The sequence below is a fragment of the Myotis daubentonii genome, chromosome 18, assembly GCF_963259705.1.
Source record: "Myotis daubentonii chromosome 18, mMyoDau2.1, whole genome shotgun sequence".
Classification (NCBI taxonomy): domain Eukaryota; kingdom Metazoa; phylum Chordata; class Mammalia; order Chiroptera; family Vespertilionidae; genus Myotis; species Myotis daubentonii.
The window spans coordinates 25,502,131-25,522,202 of NC_081857.1; the positions used below are offsets into that span (position 1 = coordinate 25,502,131).

Sequence of the window (20,072 nt, forward strand, 5' to 3'; positions counted from 1 at the left end):
TTTATCAAATACAAACTACTTTATTATCATAATTCTATTTTAAATGTTGTCCCTTTTTTTTCTTTTCAGATTCTGTGTCATAAATACCTTATTGGAGTGTTGGCATATTTGACAGAACTGGCAATTTTTCAAATTGAGTGAGGCCTTGTGGGGATCATAAGTCATGGATTTTATACCTTTTTCTCATTGATTGATTAATTGCTATGCTGAGAAGGGACTGCAGGAGAAATGGGCATCCATCTCTGCATCTGTTTCCTCACAGTGCCTTTGGAGGTGCCCATAGAAGCCAAGAAGGATCTAGAACAGAAGGTGGTAGGGGATGAACCACAGCCAGGCACTTCTGTAATAGTCATGACAATCAGGGGTGCCAGTCTCTAGAAAATGCTGAGTTGTTATTTGTTGTTGGCCATCTTCCTAAAAAATATGTAATGTTTAGTATGTCAGACATTTCGGATTCAAATGAGAGAGCTCTAATATTCAGTATTTCTGACTTGGGTCTCTAAAACTTTTAGTTCCTTGTAAGCATTTTAGACTTGCATTGAGAGAATTTCTGTCTTGTAAAGACATTTTCCTAGCACAATTTTGCTGTAGAGAACTAGCAATCAAAAAATCCTCTGCAAAGGAAACTAAAAATGAATATGGATTTTTAGAAGCCATTAATATGCTTGTTTTTAATATTATTCATTTCTTATTGCAGTGTTGAATTAAATATATTCACTTTTAAAATGAAACAGTGTGTTTATCAATATCTTGGTGACAGATGTTTAATGTTTGAGGAATGGGAAGTCAAGGGCTTTTTCTCTAGCACAAAGGTTACAAACCAACAATTACGGAGAGTCATACAAATTGTACACTGGAAAGGCAGAGAGTTTCTTCATTCCCTAATTTTGCTTTAGCACAGTGCTTGGTAAATATCTGTAGATAAAATAAATGAATTTTAACCAACTCTTCCATTTTGCTGATGAAATGTACTAACTTTTGAGACTTGCCCTAGCAGTTATATCTAAATCTCTTTTTACTACTGAGCATAGAAAAGTTTTGTTTTACTTTAGAAACCATGTTTTTAAAAATCTTGTCTGGGGGAAAATATCTTTAATAGGCTATTATTCTAAAAACAAAAAACAAGCTCTGGAGTGTGGTATTGTTTTACATTAGGAACAGAAGAGGTAGTAGAAAAAGCATGGGCATTGGAGTGAGACATTCATTCATTCAACTAATATTAAGCTCTTACTTTATACTTAGAATTGTATTGGGTAATAAGAATATAGTAGTGAAGACAAAAAAGGTCCCTACCCTGTGGAAATTATATTCTAATGGAGGAAGGCAAAAGATAATTTCATATGGAGATAAAACACTATAAAGAAAATAAGGCAATGAGATGAGAAAAAGGGTGAGTGGGATGGGCCTACTTTACTTACAGTTGTCGAAGAAGGGCTCTCTGAGGAAGTGACAGGGGAGCTGAGTCCTGAGTGAGGAGCAGGAACCAGCCACGTGAAGTCTGAGGACGAGTGTGCTAGGCGGGTGACACTGCAGGAGCAAAGGCCTTGGGACAGGAAGGGCTCAGTTTGAGGAACAAAGGGAACGCATGCCTGAAGCACAGTAAGAGATGGAACTGAAGAGACTGCAGCAGAAACTTCTTCCATGGTGTTAAGACTCCCAGCTTTTGGCTGGGCACATGGCTGCCCAGAAACAGGGAGACATTGCCCAGCCTTTCTCAGAGGTCTCTAAGTTCTGACCCCTGTAAGTGGAAGCGTTATGTAGAGCTTCCAGGAATCTGCCTTAAAACACAGCAGGCCTTTTCCCCCTGCTCTTTTCTTCTTCCAACTTCGCTACTTGGTACACATGTAATGACTGGTACTCTAGCTGCTCTTTTAGGTCACAGGGATGAGGGTCAGGCCCTAAAGACCGGGGAACATGGCCTGGAAGGAGTTTGTGCCATGAGGACTTTCTAAAATATATGTATTTTTATTGATTTCAGCTTCCTGCATCCCCCCTACTGGGGATCGAGCCCACAACCCGGGCATGTGCCCTTGACCGGAATTGAACCCGGGACCCTTCCGTCTGCAGGCCGATGCTCTAACCACTTAGCCAAACCTGTTAGGGCCCTGAGGACTTCTTGAAGCTGAAGCCTGTACCAGCCTTGGGAGGTCTTCCTTTAGACATGTGTGTCAGAGAAGTAAACTTCCATCTTGATTTAAGCTATTGCTGTTTGGGTCTCTTGCTCATAACCAAACCTAATCCTAATACCTAGAGGCAGGATTTCCATCATCTCAGTTTTCATAGGGACTGTGAAGAAATTGGATTTTATCCTAAATGCAATGGGGAGCCCCTGAAGTTTTAAGCAGGAGAGTAATATGACCCACTGTATATTTTATAAGGTATTGGAGAAATTGTAGGGAGACAAGAGTGGAAGAGGGAAAACAGGTAAAGGGGTGTTAGAAATGGTACAGACTCTATGGAGAAGTTAGTGTATAGTATGCTCTCTTTTATGAGGAATGGAGGAATATGTGTGTGTATTTCCTTATGTTAAAAAAGCAAAAACTAATAAAAGTGGTTACTAATAGAAAGGAAGAAACTGGGGAGAGGAGACAGGAATGAAAGCCTTAGTATCTTAAGGCTTCTTTGAATGTTCCATTTATAGTTTGGAACCATATTAAGTGGTTTATATAGCTATAAAACAAAATCAGATCCAAAAGGGAAAAAAAAGCAATCCTTAAAATTGAAAACAAATGAACCTAAATATATATGAAGTTCATGCTATAATCACACAAAGAACTATTCTTAGTATCTTTACTACTATTTTGACTGTGCATCATTAGTGGTCTATATCCTAGGAAAAGAAGAGCAGCAAAGGAATATTAAATGTCATTCAGTGATATTTTTATTAATATTGGTATTTTACCACTATTATTAATAAGATGAAACGTAATTATAACATGTTTGGAACCAAGTTTTACAGTGTAAAAGATACACAATTATAATATCAGGTAAGCTAAGTAGAAACTATACTACTAAATTTTAATTGGAAATATCAGAATGAGCTCATTTATTTTTGAAATGCAAAAAGTTTTAAATATTGATGAAGTCTAGTTTATCAATGTTTTTATTGTCCTTTTGCTGTCATCTAAGAAATCATTGTTTAATCTTCAGTCCTGAAGTTTATTCTTATGTTTTCTTCTATGGATTTTATAATTTTAACTCTTAACTTTAGGTCTGTAATCCATCTTGTGTTAATTTTTATGTGTGGTGTGAGGTAAGCATCCAAATTCATTTGACATATGGATATCCATTTGTCCCAGCACCATTTATAGAAAAGATTATTTTCCCATTGAATTGTCTGTTACCTTTCTTAAAAATCAGTTGACTATAAATTTTATTTCTGGATTCAGTGATTTATAATATGTCAGTTCTCATGCCTATACCACACTGACTTGATTACTGTAGATTTGTAGTGTTTTTTAAAATCAGGAAATATGACTTTTCTAGCTTTTTTCAAGGTTGTTTTGGCTATTCTGGGTCTTTCACATTTTTATAAGAATTTTAGCATTGGTTGGTCAATTTCTGTAAAACAGCTTTGATTTTGATAGTGATTGTGTTGAATCTGTAGATTTGGGGAGTATTGTCATCATAATTATATTAAGTCTTCCAATCTATGAACGTGGGATATTTTTCCACTTAATTTAAATCTTTCAAAATTTTCTTCAACAAAGTTTTATAGTTTTCAGTATACAAATATTGCACTTTGGTAAATTTATTCCTAAATATTTTATGCTATTGAGACTAGAATTGTTTTCTTAATTTCATTTTTGGACTGTTTGTTACTATTGCACAGAAATAGAATTGATTTTATATATTGCTCTTGTATCCTATGGTCTCACTAGAGTTGTTTACGTTAGTATTTTCAGTGAATTCCTTAGGATTTTCTATATACAAGATTGGTGTCATTTGTGAATAAAGCCAGTTTTATTTTTTAACTGCAATCTGGATGTTTTATATTTCTTTTTTTGTGCTAACTTGCCTTGGCTACTCTTCAGTATAAGAAATAGATGGTAAGAAAGTACGTCTTGTTTCTGATGGTAATGGGAAAGCATATTTCACTATTAAATATGATGCTAGCTGTAGGTGTTTCATAGGTGTCCTGTCAGGTTAAAGATGTCCTCTTCTATTTTTGATTTGTTGAGGGGTTTTTATTATGAATGGATGTTGAATCTTGTCAAATTTATTTTTCTGTATCTATTGAGATGATTCATAACTTATTTATTACTCAAAACTACACTCTTTACTTCTGGTTTCTAGTTTCATATGGAAGGAGGTTGGAAGTTGCCACTCTGTCCTAAGCAATAAGTAAACAGGAGAACAGATGGAAAAGTCAATGACTCTTTTTAGGTCCCTAAGAGAGGGGAGGACACAGGGCGAATTGGTGCCCCCAAGACTGTAGAGACAAACAGGTGAATACAGGGAGTCATGCTCACTGGAGCAGAAACTACGTGGGAACCAGAGCCAGGGGTAAGCAAACCAGAGCTGTAATTAATGAAATGCTGGAGGCTCAGTGTGGACAAATCTGCGAGTTAAAAACCCCAATGGCCCAGTTATAGAGTTGAGGAAATCACTATGCAAGTAAGTTGTAATAAACCTGGCTCCAATGAACACTGGCCAGTAATGTAGTTCCTCGGTCTCTGTTCTTCAATCAGAGCCATATGACTCGTTCCCATTGGGGAATGCCCTATATATAGAGAGTCTCACCTCTTGAATTTAGTTCTTATCATTCTCCTTTTCTTCCAATATAGGTAATACTAGAGCCTTGGGAAATAGGTGATTTTGCCTTGAAGACTGGCTGTTAACGATGCCGTACTGTAAGGATCTCATATTTTTTATGCTTTTTCAATGTTATTAACCAGTTAAACAAGGTTTGTTAGTGTACTTAGTTTCAGGCCGTTTCAGGTTGGCCTGCAGAGGCAATGGGGCACAGAAAGAAATGGAGTGGGAGTTTGGGCAACTGATTTCTAAAGTTGGTTTTATCATTGCCTGCTTACTCTATGGAAGGGATTTCTGGGTTTTCACTCTTAAAGCAAAGAAACAAATGGGTCTAGAATAGATGAATTGTTGAGTCCTTCTAGCTCCAAATTCTATGAGTCTAAGTCCTATACTAGAAAACAAGTGTATAGGTTAGGTAATATATTAAATATTTATAATTAAATTATACAAGCGTTAAATATAGTAATATAAACATTGTTATATATATTAAACTTTTATATGTCTTTATAAAATACAACTTATAATTCTAGCTAGCAATCCCCTTTTCTTCAGATTTATTAACTTTATATAAAGGAAATATAAATGATATAGAAACAGAACATCTAAATAGTAAAGACACAAGGATTAAAAAACATTAACCAAACTTTTTTATGGTAAGTACTCTTTATTTTAAAAAGTTATACATGCTAGAAAAAAGCATAAATGATACACGTAAACAATTGTTTACCAAATACTTTTCCTTGTAAAGGTGCAAATGATTTTTAAATGTAAACACAAAAGTTGCCAAATATTTTTTTGTGGGGAGAAGGTTATTCCTTTTGTTGTGGATAAACTCTTAAGATTTTCCTGCAGAAGTTCTATGAACACAATGACAAAATATTTCAACCACTGAAATTTTTAGCATTTTCTCCTTAAAACTTTTTAATTTTTCTTCAAAAAGTGCAATGTGAGAGTAGTAGCAGTGACTTTATAGAATGAGGAGGATAATAATATATAGCTGTATAAAAGAACCAAGATATTAATAAAATGCCTCAGCTGGTTTTACACCCCTTCCCATGTACTATCACGTGAACTGAAGAATTCATTCCTTGGCAGCTGTGATTACAGGTAAGCCTCAGCTTCAGCAGCCTGTGCATCAAATGTAAGTTGCACAACAATTCACTTCTGGGGAGAGCACATTTCTCCCTGCTGTTCCTTGCTAGCAATATGCAAATCAAAAGGAAAGTTGCTTCAGTCAGTCGGTAATGTTTTAGAGTAAAAACATGCAGAGTTGCACATGATTCTCAAGACAGTACATGAGAATCGCATACTGTTTTGTAGAGGCACACAGTAGGGCTCTCGATCTAGCAGACACTATAAAATAGGGGGGAGAAAAAACTTTAAATGTAGCAGAAAACAAGGTCATATGGAAGGAAACAAGAGGCAAAGTTCCACTGAGTCCTGGTTTTATTGATTTAATACTTTTTAAAAAGATTTTCAAGTCTTCTGGTGCTTAGTGCAAGAATGATAGCTAACTTACACACTTTGCATTCTGATCTTTGTCACTGGTAGTCCTTGTAAGGAGTGGAATCGTGGATGGAGTGCCTAGAAATAACAGCTAGATCATATATAGCCCTTCTCCCCTTATTAACATTTTCAAACTTAGTATCTTAAAATTTCAGTGCTTGGAATTTTTTATTTTGGGTGGGAGGAAAGCTAAAAAAACAACCATGATAAATTAAAATCAAAAATAAATATTCTGCACAGAACTGAACATTATTGTGCAAAGATGGCATCCTATAGGTGAAGTACTTTTTGTTTGTGTTTCCATAGTTGAGGCACCGGCAAAGAATAAAATTTGTTCGTGTTTTCCCGAGCTTAGAAAGCTACAAAGTCAAAGCGCTCCAGAATACAGCAGAGCATACACACAGCTGTCTTCTAGACGTTCACCATATGTGGGACTCACAATGCGTCATTTTAATAACTCCTACTCCACCCCCCAGCCGACGGTAATTCATCCCGCCATATAACCTGCAAAGAAAGAAAATCTGATTTTTAACTGGAAAAAAACACCATTGTCTCTGTTTTAGATCACAATATTTTTAGCTTTCAAACTTCGCTTCCAAAGCTTAAGAACTGGAATTGAGCACTGGCAAGTGGCGGAATTATTTTAGATGCTGACTGAAATGCTACAATTTGCGACTGTTTTAAGAATAAAAGTAGATGGGACTTTTCTATCTACTACTTTTTGCATTGTGACTATATGACTTTACACTTTACTTCTAACACTTATACAGAACCATATATTCTACAATTCTGTGTCTAATTTTTGTCCTGGCTATATTATTTTCCCACCCATGTTTTCTTTTGCCTAACCTTCATGAATTGTTTTTACTGATTTTAGAGAGGGAGGAATATTGAGAGAAACATCATCAATCAGCTGCCTCCTGCACACCCTCTACTGGGGATGGAGCCCGTGCCCCTGACTAGAATAGAACCCGGGACCCTTCAGTCTGCAGGCCGACACTGAATCCACTGAGCCAAACCAGCTAGGGCCGTCTGTATGTACAAACCCTTCATGGGACAAAACTGGACGTAAGTAAATAAAGTCAGCATCTAGTTTGTGACATGTAAACAAGGATTTCTATGAGAAAGAATATTAACTCCTCTGCCAGCCATGAGAAAACTGGTGTTAAGTTGGGGATCTATAACTACTATATTTAGTTATCTTTCAACAGATAGTTCTACTTAGTTATTGAGAAACAAGTCCTTACATTAAGATCATAGTGATTAAGAGGCAGAAGTCTTACTCAAATTCCCACTAAAGTTAGAAAGCTGTATGTGGAAGGAAATATACCCCTATTCATGAAAATCAGCCATTATATCTCCCTTACCTGTACTAGGCTTTGCTAGATGTTACCTTTGCAGTGAGGACTTCCTGAGCCACCCTTTACAATGGACATTCCAGCCCCCTCCCCACAATGTCAGAGCATGTCCGCCCCCTGCAGTGGCACTATGTCTCCCTCACTATCATGTCAGCTCCTGGAGGGCAGGGAGTTCTATTTTGTTCACTTTTGAATTCCCAGGGTCTACAACACTCGGTGCATCTTAATGAACAAGGTTGAAGCAAAAAGGGCTACAATGTCATTAGTTGGGCTTAGCCTTACAGAGCCAGGAAAGAGATGCAGAATTCAAAGAATGTCACCTAAATATCTGTGAAAACGGGCTTTTCTAGAGATGAAGACTAGACAAAGAACTCAGTAAATTCATTAGTTGAATCTTATAAACAGATGAAAAATCTGGGTGGGTAGATAACAGGCACAAAATTAGAAAATGTACACTAGAACAACAGGATGGGCTATGAGACTGCCCCTTTTGGAGTAGTGGCTATAAAACAGACCTCAGCTGACCTTTCACAGCCATGAGAAAACCTTTCAGGATGTCTGCTGCCTCAGATCTCATGTCGACTGATACCTGTGGTTGATGTGCAACCTCATCCACTGAGATGCCTACCCTAGAATTTGTTTAGGCAAAGAAGCTCACATTTATTTAAAAACAGGCCTCAAATTGTGTGGAAGGTAAAACTTTCCTTAAAGGCTGGTATGAAGTACGTCAAACTATCAGTATTGATATTTTTATGTTAAATTTGAGAATTAATTATATTTGATACTTTAATATGCCAGTGTTTCTTTAATCTGATATATTTTAAGTTCTTATGTAAAATATGTGATTAAGTAGAGATTTAAACCCATGATTTTAAGTTTAGAGGTTTAAGAGAATTTTGCTAAATTTGTGTTTTGAGAATTTAAAATAAATGCATGAGCCACCTGATTTATGTGAATTTATAAGAACCACTTAAGTCCTTAGGATTTGTTAGACAATTAAAGATTTAAAAGCAAAGTAAAATTAAACCCTTAAATAAGATATAGCCTCCTCCTAAAAGTGACTTAAAATATATTATTATTCTATTTTAAAGTCTAGTAAATTTTAAATAGATTTTAAAAGCTCAAGGAAAAAATACTGGTTTTAAATATCTTTTTTTAAAAGTAATTGCAGTTTGTTTTTACTGGACACTGAAAAACTGCACTGAGACAAAGGTCAAGGTTCTAATTGGAACTCGGTCATTTACTTTCTCTGTGCCTCCTTTTCCTCTGCTAAACGATGGGCCTAGAGAGACCCGCCCCCCCATTTCTGTCTTCTCAAGTATAAATCTGGACAGTTACCAAGGAGAAGAGTTTTGTAAGATGCCAGCCACTTTAAAGCAATTAAGTCAAAATAAACCACCAAATATGGGTAACTTCAGCCCTCTTCAAAAACTGCAAGAGGTAATTCAGTGCGCCGACCATCCTGATTTTGACAGTCATGGGCTATCTCAAGCCCATTATTTTCTAGGCAGCAGTGAGTGATTCACAACATAGCTGAAAAGTTACCTCCATGTATTGGCATCAGGATCAAAAACTTCAATGGTCTTCAAGTATGTTGTGCCATCAAAACCTCCTACAGCCATGAGTTGTCCATTCACCACCGCCAGGCCAACCTGTAGACCGAAACACAGTATCTGCTAAAGAAACTGATCCCTGGGAAAATGCAGAATGGTTTCTAGATAAATCTCTTTAAATAAAAGATAATTCTTTATGGCCTTACCTTCTGGTTTGCTTGATTTGTTTTGTTTGTTTGGTTTACTTATTATTTAATAGATTTTTGTCTGTGTTAGAGGAAAAAACAAAAATCTATTAAATTACGGGAACTAGAAAATTATATTCAATTAGGATATTTACAGAGTTCAAAACATATTAAATTTTAGAAAAAGCATTCTCTGGGAGTGAACCAGAACCTTTAAATTGCTCTATTTTTTTTTTGGTATTTGCCTATTCTAATCCACTATCTAAACTGCCACGAAAGTTAACTTTAAACCAATGCTGCAGTAATACTAGATTGATTCTAGTCCCAGAAAATGCCATACACTTCACATCTCTGTGCTTTTGCACATGCTCCCCGGCTGCTGTTTTCCTTCCTTCCTTCTAGAACATCTCTGTTCTTTCATGGACTAGCTTACATGTCCTTTCTCTGATGAGTCTCTTCACTGCCCCCCAAAGCAGTAAGCCTATTTGCCCATGCTCTCCTTTAATGCACAGGCCACTACTATACATTGGTCTTTCATCATTAGCTGCAAACATTTGCTTTCACTAACCTGGAAGCCCTTTGAGGGGAGGAATCATATCATACTCAATTTTGCTTTCCCAGCACACAGTAAATATTTGCTAAACAAGTGAAAATAAAGTCAACAGAATGTAGCAGTGAAAACAGGACTGTAACTAGACGCTGTTGAGTACCAGTAATAAAGAGCCACAGCTACGTGAATGCTTTGACCTGCCGAGCCATGCAGTGGTGTTCCCCGATTTGTGCAAACCAGAACTGACTTTTATCCTCAGGTCATGGAGCCTTCAGCCACTGCTGGGTTCTCCCACCTGTTGTGCTACATGGATGGACTCCTGACAGGACCTGGTTTATGAGTTACATCTCTCTTCATCCAGCCGATGTCCTGGATGGATGAAGTCTAGACCCACCGTGGAAGTCTCTGTAGTCACTGGTCATCCATGGTCTAGAACAGCGGTTCTCAACCTGTGGGTCGCGACCCCTTTGGCAGTCGAACGACCCTTTCACAGGGGTCGCCTAAGACCATCCTGCATATCAGATATTTACATTACGATTCATAACAGTAGCAACATTACAGTTATGAAGTAGCAACGAAAATAATTTTATGGTTGGGTCACAACATGAGGAACTGTATTTAAAGGGCCAGAAGGTTGAGAACCACTGGTCTAGAATATGACACAAGCCAGCCCAATCTGGCCTATACTATAAATGCGACAGACGCAAACCAGTTTGTGGAGACTGGTGGTGGGGCCAGGCGTATTTCTGCCAGAACATTTATACTGGCATGCGAATTCCTTAGAAATACTAGGTAGAAATATTTAGCCCTAATAGATATCGGATGAATATGGGTGAAGTTAGATGGTGGTAGATAAGACAGGAAGATGCCTTTCAGATGCAACTTATACTAAGTCATAAAAAATAAATCTCTAATGATATATCTAACTACTTGAGACAACAGCAATCAAAATAAAATTTTCCCTGGTATAGAAGTGCAGGGATTGTTTTGCCTGACCTGCATCTTCGCACTGTCCTGTGTTATGTGTTGCACGTCAAGAGTCCTGCACAGCCCTCTCTTGGTTCTGGATTTTCAAAGTTTTTAGTAGCTGGGCACTTACTCCGCTACGGCGGGATGTCATAGCCACCACCGGAGACCACTGGTTAGTTCTGGGGTTGTATCTCTCCGCACTGCTGAGCTCTGTGGTGTCGTCTCTGCCTCCCACAGCATAGATCATGTCCTGATACACTGCACAGCCCAGGTGTTTCCTGCGGGTCCCCATGGGGGCGATGGTGTGCCATCTGTTCTCTTGAGGACTGTAGCGCTCCACTGCAGGGAACAGAAAAGCCAGCATTTCCTCTCCCCTCTAGTTTCCTGCACAGCCACTGAAACTGTGATCACACACATACATTTTCAATAAGTACTCTGATTTTGCTTCTGTGAAGGACTTGTATGCCATTGGACAACAGCGCTACACTCTCATCAGGGGCTGGTGTCTTCCAGGTATGGTGTGGTGGAAAGGGCGGGCGTTGGAGTCAAGGTACCTAGTTGTAGTTCTGACTGTTGGACTCATTGGCTGGGTGACTCTTGGCCTCACTCTCTTATCTTTAAATGAGGGCATTAGAGTACATGATCTGTAAGCACCATTTTGTACTAATAATTTATTGTCTTAGACAACTCTACCTTGTACTCTCTTGCCTCTATTCCTACTGCATTCTAAGCCATTGAAAAGAAGATATTTGACAATGAATATATCTGAGTGCCACATATTTAGAAATAGAAAGGACTAACACATAAACCAGTTTATAGCTATAAGTTTTTACTCCGACTTTGATATAGAGCAGCGGTTCTCAACCTGTGGGTCGCGACCCCTTTGGGGGTTGAACAACCCTTTCACAGTGGTCGCCTAAGACCATCGGAAAACACATAATTACATATTGTTTTTGTGATTAATCACTATGCTTTAATTATGTTCAATTTGTAACAATGAAATTGGGGGTCACCACAACATGAGGAACTGTATTAAAGGGTCGTAGCATTAGGAAGGTTGAGAACCACTGATATAGAGGGTTTTTTGGTCTTCTAAGGAGAGATGGTTGGGGGGAGAGAACTAGTCATATTAAGAAAATAGTTATTTTATTCATCATAAATTCCCAGCAGCTTGGAGAAAGACATATTTTGAGAATATACAAGAAGACTCTGGTTGCCCAGGGAGCTGAGGAGGAGCTAAGAGTTGCCCTGCCCTAGAGGGAAAATAATTTTTCCAATAAATTACAGGGTATGCCTGACTTTTACACTTTTTAAAAAATATGTTTTGATTTTTTTCTTTTTAAAGAAAGGAGAGGGATAGAGAGATAGAAACATCAGTGAGAGAGAAACATCGATTGGCTGCCTCCTTGCACACGCCCCTCCTGGGGGCCGAGCCCACAACCTTGGAATGTGCCCTGACTCCTGGTTCATGGGTTGACACAACCACTGCGCCACACCAACCAGGCACCCGACATTTATACTTTTTGTAGGGAGACTCTCCAAAGGAAAACGTGTTGCTTTGGGAGAAGCAGACTGACTCTGGAAGGGACCAACCTGTGTTGAGTGGGGATGTCCCGTCAGAGCCACCTACGGCATATAAGAAGCCGCCTAGCACAGCCACAGCCACGCCGAGCCTTCGGGTGCTCATGGAAGCCACGCGGGTCCATTTGTTCTCCTTTGGATCATACCTGCAGTGAGAGAAACCACAGACTACATGCATGTTTCCAGTAAGTGCTATCTTTTTCATAAGGTGTGAAATGACCAAGATGCTGGAGGCATGGACATGTGATGGTCAAATGCACAGTGTGAATCTAACACACTTCACTAGTTTTATGGGGAAAAGCTCTTAGACCCAGTGCCTGTGTCAGTTATGAGCTATTTTGTACTCTGACTTCTGATCCCACGGCTAGTGCTCTGAAAAAGACACTGTCCTTTGCCACGCTATCAGATTCTGCCAAAAGGAAGGACTAGACACTGGACATCGAGGTAGAGGCCAACGGTTCTATTAACCATCCTGTTTTGTGGGGGGCACAAAGCAGCCCCTCACAACAAAGTATCTGGCCCAAAATGTCAGTCGTGCTTGATGCTGAGAAACCCCCTTCTAAGTCCTTCAGATCTAGCTGTAGGTCCCTTGCATTTGTTCTATAATGGGAAAAAGCAAAACCCTTCTTAGCTCCACCTGTTCATACATTTCCCCCTCACGCTTTCTAGTAAACACACATTGGCTATTGGCTGTTCTTAGCGCTATCAGACTTCAACAACTGCTTTTCCGTTTTCTCCTGCACAGACAATATCATGTAGGTCTTGTGCCTACTGGTAGTTTGCTTTGCTTATTTGTGTTTTGGAATTCATGGGGAGACCCTTTCCCCTAATTTATTTTAAATGTCCACAGGGTTTTGTATTTTTAATTGTGGTAAAATATACATAAAATTTACCACTGTAACCATTTTTAAGTGTTGAAAACATTCACATTATCATGCAACCAAGCTCCATACTTTTCCATAGTTTTTTAGCTTTGCTATCGGTTGCTGTGTTTATTTTTATGTGGGAATTTGGAGAGATTAAAAAATTATGCTATTACTAATGTTATCTTCCCAGAATCCTCTTGCATAGAATTTTTAAAAGTGAGGAAATAAGTTTATTGACAGATAGCATAGCTTTTAAGAGTTATCTACAATTTTAAGACAGAGTTAAACTCTTCAACGTAAGCAGGTAACCCAACTCAAATGCCATTTCAAAAAATTCTGGAGTCATGAGCATTTCTTTTTAAGAAGTAAGGATGAAATATGGCTATGTTCTTACCAGTAATCAAAGTACATGAGACTCCAAATCTAATCTCTAAGACAGAGCGAGAAAAAACTGATGGGGCAGGGTATTAAAAACAGAATCTATTTCACCAAAATTAACGGATTTGTAAAAGTGTAAAGTAAACCTGGCATCTGCCCAGATTTCCCTTAGTAACACAAGAATTAACGAGACTCCATATACAAAATATTGGGAGTCCTTTTAAGATGTGCTAGACAAAGAATGATTGCTTTAATTATTTTTCTGAAAGAAGTCCGGGCAGTCTTACATTCAGTATACTCCAAGTACTGTGGGAAAAGACAGCAGATTTCAGAAGTGGTATGCTTGATATCCTATATAGAAGGCAATTTTAAAATGATCCCAACACTTTAATGTTAGGCTCATCAGTGGAGCACAGTTTAAAAAACCAAGATAATACCTTTCATCTTCCTAGACTTTAAGATCAACTGAAAACGTTTTCCTTAAAGCCCATGGGAAAAGTACCAAATAGTGGATCCCATAGTGTCCTAAATTGCTTCTTTTAAAGAGCCCTCTATATACCTTTTATTTTTTAAAATGTACCTGTATTGATGAAAGTATTATAGATATCCCCTTTCTTCCCCCACATTGACCCCCTCCACGCTACCCCCTCCAGGCCTTCACTGCACTATTGACTGAGTCCATGAATTACGCATATCCTATGTAATAAAAGCCTAATATGCTAAGTGTCCGATCTCTCGACTGTTCGACTAGTCACTATGACCTGCACTGACCACTCTGACTGGTAGGTTAGCTTGCTGCTGGGATCCAGCCAATTGGGACTGGGTGAGCTGGGTCGGACAAGCCCTGGAGCCCTCCCGTGGTCCCTCCCCGGCCTGATCCGTGCACCAGTAGGGTCCCTCAGCCTGGCCTGCGCCCTCTTACAACCCAGGACCCCTTGGGGAATGTCGGAGAGCCGGTTTCGGCTCAATCGCTGCAGGCCAGGCCAAGGGACCCTCATGCACAAAGCCTCTAGTATGCAAAGTTCTTAGTTAATCTCTTCCCACTCTCCATATGCCTTTTAAAACTTGAAAATAAATTGGGGGGAAAAAATCACCTCTCAACAATGTTGAGGCAAGACACACCATCCTGGCCACCGACAGCATAAAGAAATCCTCCAAGCACTGCCACGCCAACACTTGTCCTGCAGGTGCTTGTAGGAGCCACATCACTGCTCCACTGGTTTGTTTTGGGGTCATACCTGCCGAGAACATCAAGAGCAGAGTTTGTCTTACTCAAATAAAGTATGGCTATGTTCACATATTCACTGACAAATAATAATATATATGTTCTTTCCCCTAAATATGACTAATAACTAAAGCATATAAAAGTCTAATTTATGTTGTTTTTTAATATTAATTTTGAGAGAGAGGACGGGAAAGAGAGAAACATGGATGTGAGAAACATCGACTGGCTGCCTTTTGTACCCACCCCTACCAGGGATCGAACCCTCAACTCTGGTATCCGTGCTAACGCGAAATTGAACCTGCCACCTTCTGATGTACTGGACGATGCTTCAACCAACTGTGCTACACCAGCTAGGGCTATGTTTTTATTTTTTTTTAAATTCATTTTCACTTAAAAAAATTCATTTTTACTTAAAGAAGTAACATATGAATATAATTTTTTTTTCCAGGATGTTATATATAGAGAGCTATAGTTCCCTTTGAATTACATTTGGTTTCTGGCCTCTTCCCATTTTGGTGTATATCCTACAAGACTTGTCAGTAAAATACTTTAAAATAGGTATAGCCCTGACCGGTTTGGCTCAGTAGATAGAGCGTCAGGCTGAGGACTGAAAGGTCCCAGGTTCAATTCCGGTCAAGGGCATGTACCTTGGTTGTAGGCTTGATCCCCAGTAGGGGGCGTGCAGGAGGCAGCTGATCGATGTTTCTCATCGATAGTTCTATCACTCTTCTCCCTTCTCTGTAAAAAAATCAATAAAAGTATATTTTTTAAATGTCTTATTCTATGAGTGGGCATATCTCTTTTTTTTTAAAAAAAGGTATATATCTATCCACATATATATTCTTTATATGCAAGCATGTTTTTGTTGCATAAATAATACTATTCAGTAGGCACTGTTTCCAAATAAAGAAAAGCATGCATACCCATAGAGGAAGAGGTAGGAAAGAGGATCGCATGTCTAAGGACCAGCGAATAATTTAGTGGGTCTGCAGCAGCACGTTTAGGGAACACTGGTGTGCCAGGGAAGACAGACTTGGAAAAACAGGTGGAGGTAAGATCATAAAGGACTTGCATGCTAAGTGGTCTAGGCTGCCAACCGGTGCCACAGATGCAGTACTAAAGCAGCAAGTCCTATCTGTATCCTAATGAACATCCCAAATGAAACTATATGAATTGTACAGAAGAAAATTTCACATTGACCTTACTTACCTTTCAACACTATTGAGATACGAGGATCCATCATGGCCGCCTACTGCATATAACAGGTCATCAAGGACACTGACCCCAACGCCACATCGCCTTTTGCTCATTGAAGCTACCATCCGCCATTCATTGGTCTGGGGGTCATATCGTTCTACACTGGAAATGGCATCTCCACTGCACCAACCACCAACTGGGGAAGTAACCCAAATGGTCAGAATGCCTGTCCCAAAGCACAGGCTGTACCACTTACTGCCAACCTGTAAACTGTGACCAGTGCTTGGACTTAACATGTTGACTTTTACTTGGTCCACTAGGATTGCTAAAATCTTTCATTTCTAAATCAGTTAGTATAGGGTCCATTTTACAAAGACAGGCAAGGATACCAATTCAAATGGGACTGGGAGGTACTGTGACAAAACAGAAGACTGAATTTACCTAGAAAGCTTGACTGTTGCCTTTACTGAGCTCTGTGATCTTTGAAAAATCCTGTAAACTACCTAGTTGTAAAATAAGAAATAAAAACTTGCTGTAACCGGTTTGGCTCAGTGGATAGAGCGTCGGCCTGCGGACTGAAAGGTCCCAGGTTTGATTCCGGTCAAGGGCATGTACCTTGGTTGCAGCCACATCCCCAGTAGGAGGTGTGCAGGAGGCAGTTGATCAATGTTTCTCTCTCATCGATGTTTCTAACTCTCTGTCCCTCTCCCTTCCTCTCTGTAAAAAAGAAAATATATTTTTTTAAAAAAAACACACACAAAAAAACTTTAAAGTGAAACAAAATACATAAAACTGCTTTTTAAAGCACAACACACTACATAAATGTAATTAAGAGCCAAAAGAAGAACCATAATTCATAAGCCTGTTCTTTTTTACTCTGTTAGGGGAGGGATTTTGGCTCTTCTCATGATTTCTTACTAGGTCCTCTTGTAACTAAAAATAATGCAAAAATTCTTATGATTTGCCAAAACCGGAATCGAACCTGGGACCTTTCAGTCCGCAGGCTGAAGCTCTATCCACTGAGCCAAACCGGTTTCGGCAGTAATATTAATTTGATTTAGAACCATGTAATCTAATAAAAAGCTGTTTATGACTTCCATTATAAAATTGTGTCTGAGGTTTAATGAGCAGGCTATTTTATTTGTCTCAAATGCTCACAACCCTCACAGTAGGAGCCAGATTTTATTCTGGAATTTAAGATGTTTTCTCTGATATTGAAACTCCTGGCATACATCCTAGAACAGAATTCAAATTAGGATACACAAAACAGTGTCATTCAGTATTAGTTAAATATACTGATTTAAATGAAACCTGATTTTCCATTAATCATGACGGGTGGGTGATAATTTCTCCCTAGTCTTCCTCAGGATCAACAGATTCAGAGGCAGACAATAGGAGCAAAACGATACAGCGTAAGGTTGTCTTGGGCTGCATCTAGCCAGTAAAGCTAGGAAGGCGTATAAATAACTGATGTAAGATAATGTTTTTTTGACAGTTTCATGTAATTATGAGACAACTTGCACATTGGTATATAAATTAATGCACATGACTCATTTGAACAAAACATCCACTGCAATGTGGCTTTATTTATTTATAAATAGATTTTAGGTAATTTTCCCAATTTGCTTTTATATATTCTTAAACTGAAAAAAAAAAAAAAACCCTCAGAATTTTATTATTTTTGGACTCAAATACAAAGTTCCATTTATTTTCAGTAATGAAAGCAACACAACAAAGAGGAATTAATCCACTATTTTAAAAATCTAACAGCCTTACCACGAAACTAGCCTTAAAAACACATTACTAGTTACCAAGTTAGACTATTCTTGAGACTCTCTAAGGCAGTGGTTCTCAACCTTGGCTGCACATTAGAATCACCTGGGAATCTTTAAAATCCTGATTTCTGGGCCTCATCCTCTGGAAAATTTGTTTTATTTTTAAGATAAATAAACTCAGAGGAACTTAGCAAAGCCACATATAGGAAGTGCCTTATGGGTCATACCTTAGGACTAGTCCAGCAGGAAAAAATTACTCTGTAACATAAAATAACTAGAGAAATTAAAATATAGTATAATTTAGGAAACACTTTTAGAGTTGAAAGAGGACAGAGTAACAGATGGATATTCTGTTTCTTTGTTACTAATGTTGTGGCCTCACCCCATAACAAAGAAACAATTTCTGGAGGATGAGGCCCAGAAATCAGGATTTTAAAAAGATTCCCAGGTGATTCTAATGTGCAGCCACGGTTGAGAACCACCGCTCTAAGGTTTTGCCTGTGCAATGCGGTTTTAGGTTTATACAAACAGAGCACTGTTTTAGAGAACACCAGTGTTGGATCAGCAGGTAAGACTGAAGTTACATGACAGCATATGTGTTTCTTATGACAGTGGATATCACAACTGTCCAAAGGACTGCTCACTTGACAGTTTCTCTAAAATGTTCACTTTAGTCACCATAATTAAGATCCAAACCTGCAAAAAGTACTTCGCCACAGCGGATAGGCTTCCGTGGTCTTGTCCTTGGTCCTTGCATTAGTGGTCGTTCTTGGGGCAATAGAAGATAGTTTTTAGCCTCATCTACCAAGTCTCTGTGGAGAAAATTCTGCCTTTATTTCAAGTGTCTAAATAACATTGTTAGTCAAATCCCAGCATAGTTTAGGAATAGGTAGGTTGGCAAAGAGATCAAGCATAAATCAAACCAAATCCTGAACTCCAGCCCATATTAACAAGGGTCACAAACATGAGAGCAATGATGCCAGTCACACTCGGAGTCGTGGATTGATTAGTATTTCCATTTTGCCTTCATATCTCAGTGCAAATGTACCTCAACATGCTTGGGGCCCATAATAACTTACGGAAAATACCAGTGTTGGACTGGTCTTTTACAACTAGATTACCAGCCTAGTTATTGCTTTCTCATAAATTTTATTAGATTCTGCAGGATACTGGCAAAGTAGCACATCAGCCGTAGCACAAAATGTTTGCTGAATTAATTAAGGTAATAAAACTAGGTCAAAAATTAGACTGTTGCTAAAAAGAAGCATGGTGCCATCATTTAATATTGATTTGCTATCTGGTACTGTCTGAATGGTTTACTCTCAACAACTCTACTAAGGATAAAGAAATGTTTTTTTCTGTCTATTAAGTAATTTTATGAGAAGAACCTAGTAATTGTACCTAAAAAATATCCTAAAGCACACTACTTCTGTATGTACTTATTTCACTTGAGTCCTCTGCGTGACACAGTACCTGACTAGTGCATATCCATCTGTTACTCTGTCCTCTCTCAACTCTAAAATGTTTCCTAAATTATACTATATTTTAATTTCTCTAGTTATTTTATGTTACAGAGTAATTTTTTCCTGCTGGACTAGTCCTCAGGTATGACCCAATAATGTACTTCCTATATATGGCTTTGCTAAGTTCCTCTGAGTTTATTTATCTTAAAAATAAAACAAACAAAAAACAAAAAAATCTCCCGATGATGATGAAGAGCCTTTTCTAGCTTTCTCGGCTTTAAAAACAGAGACAGTGATCTCCTAATAGCTGGGTTTTTTGTTTTTCTAAATATAATTTATTGATTTTTTTTTACAGAGAGGAAGGGAGAGGGACAGAGAGTTAGAAACATCGATGAGAGAGAAACATCGATCAGCTGCCTCCTGCACACTCCCCACTGGGTATGTGCCTGCAACCAAGGTACATGCCCTTGACCGGAATCGAACCCGGGACCCTTGAGTCCGCAGGCTGATGCTCTATCCACTGAGCCAAACCGGCTAGGGCGATATAGCTGGTTTTTAATTAGGTTTTCAGGGGTTCCTAGAAAGAGTACCATAGAGCTGATACTCAGCAAGCCAACCCACAATTAATAACAGCATTTACAGCCATGTGCTGCTGTACAGCACACTAGCTCACTAATCCCCACCACAGTCTATGAAATTGGTACTATTACT

The 20,072-nt window shown here is 38.6% G+C and overlaps 2 protein-coding genes across 5 annotated transcripts in view; one reads left to right on the forward strand and one right to left on the reverse strand.

Moving 5' to 3' along the window:
- Nucleotides 1-3,974, forward strand: part of CENPL (centromere protein L) — a 25,386-nt gene extending 21,412 nt beyond the window's left edge. Inside the window, exon 5 of the mRNA XM_059674736.1 lies at nucleotides 70-3,974. Within this exon, the coding sequence (XP_059530719.1) occupies nucleotides 70-141 (72 nt within the window). The 3' untranslated portion in view covers nucleotides 142-3,974. The remainder of the gene's footprint in view (nucleotides 1-69) is intronic.
- Nucleotides 3,975-5,399: 1,425 nt separating this feature from the next.
- The window catches only part of KLHL20 (kelch like family member 20), a 36,133-nt gene continuing 21,460 nt past the window's right edge, over nucleotides 5,400-20,072 (reverse strand). For all 4 annotated transcript variants that reach the window (XM_059674957.1, XM_059674953.1, XM_059674956.1 and 1 more), the window contains 7 exons: nucleotides 18,595-18,710; nucleotides 16,136-16,319; nucleotides 14,796-14,939; nucleotides 12,470-12,603; nucleotides 11,007-11,215; nucleotides 9,165-9,271; nucleotides 5,400-6,765 (listed from right to left, as the gene is read on the reverse strand). In XM_059674957.1, coding sequence (XP_059530940.1) covers nucleotides 6,681-6,765; nucleotides 9,165-9,271; nucleotides 11,007-11,215; nucleotides 12,470-12,603; nucleotides 14,796-14,939; nucleotides 16,136-16,319; nucleotides 18,595-18,710 — 979 coding nt within the window. In that variant the 3' untranslated portion in view covers nucleotides 5,400-6,680. The remainder of the gene's footprint in view (nucleotides 6,766-9,164; nucleotides 9,272-11,006; nucleotides 11,216-12,469; nucleotides 12,604-14,795; nucleotides 14,940-16,135; nucleotides 16,320-18,594; nucleotides 18,711-20,072) is intronic.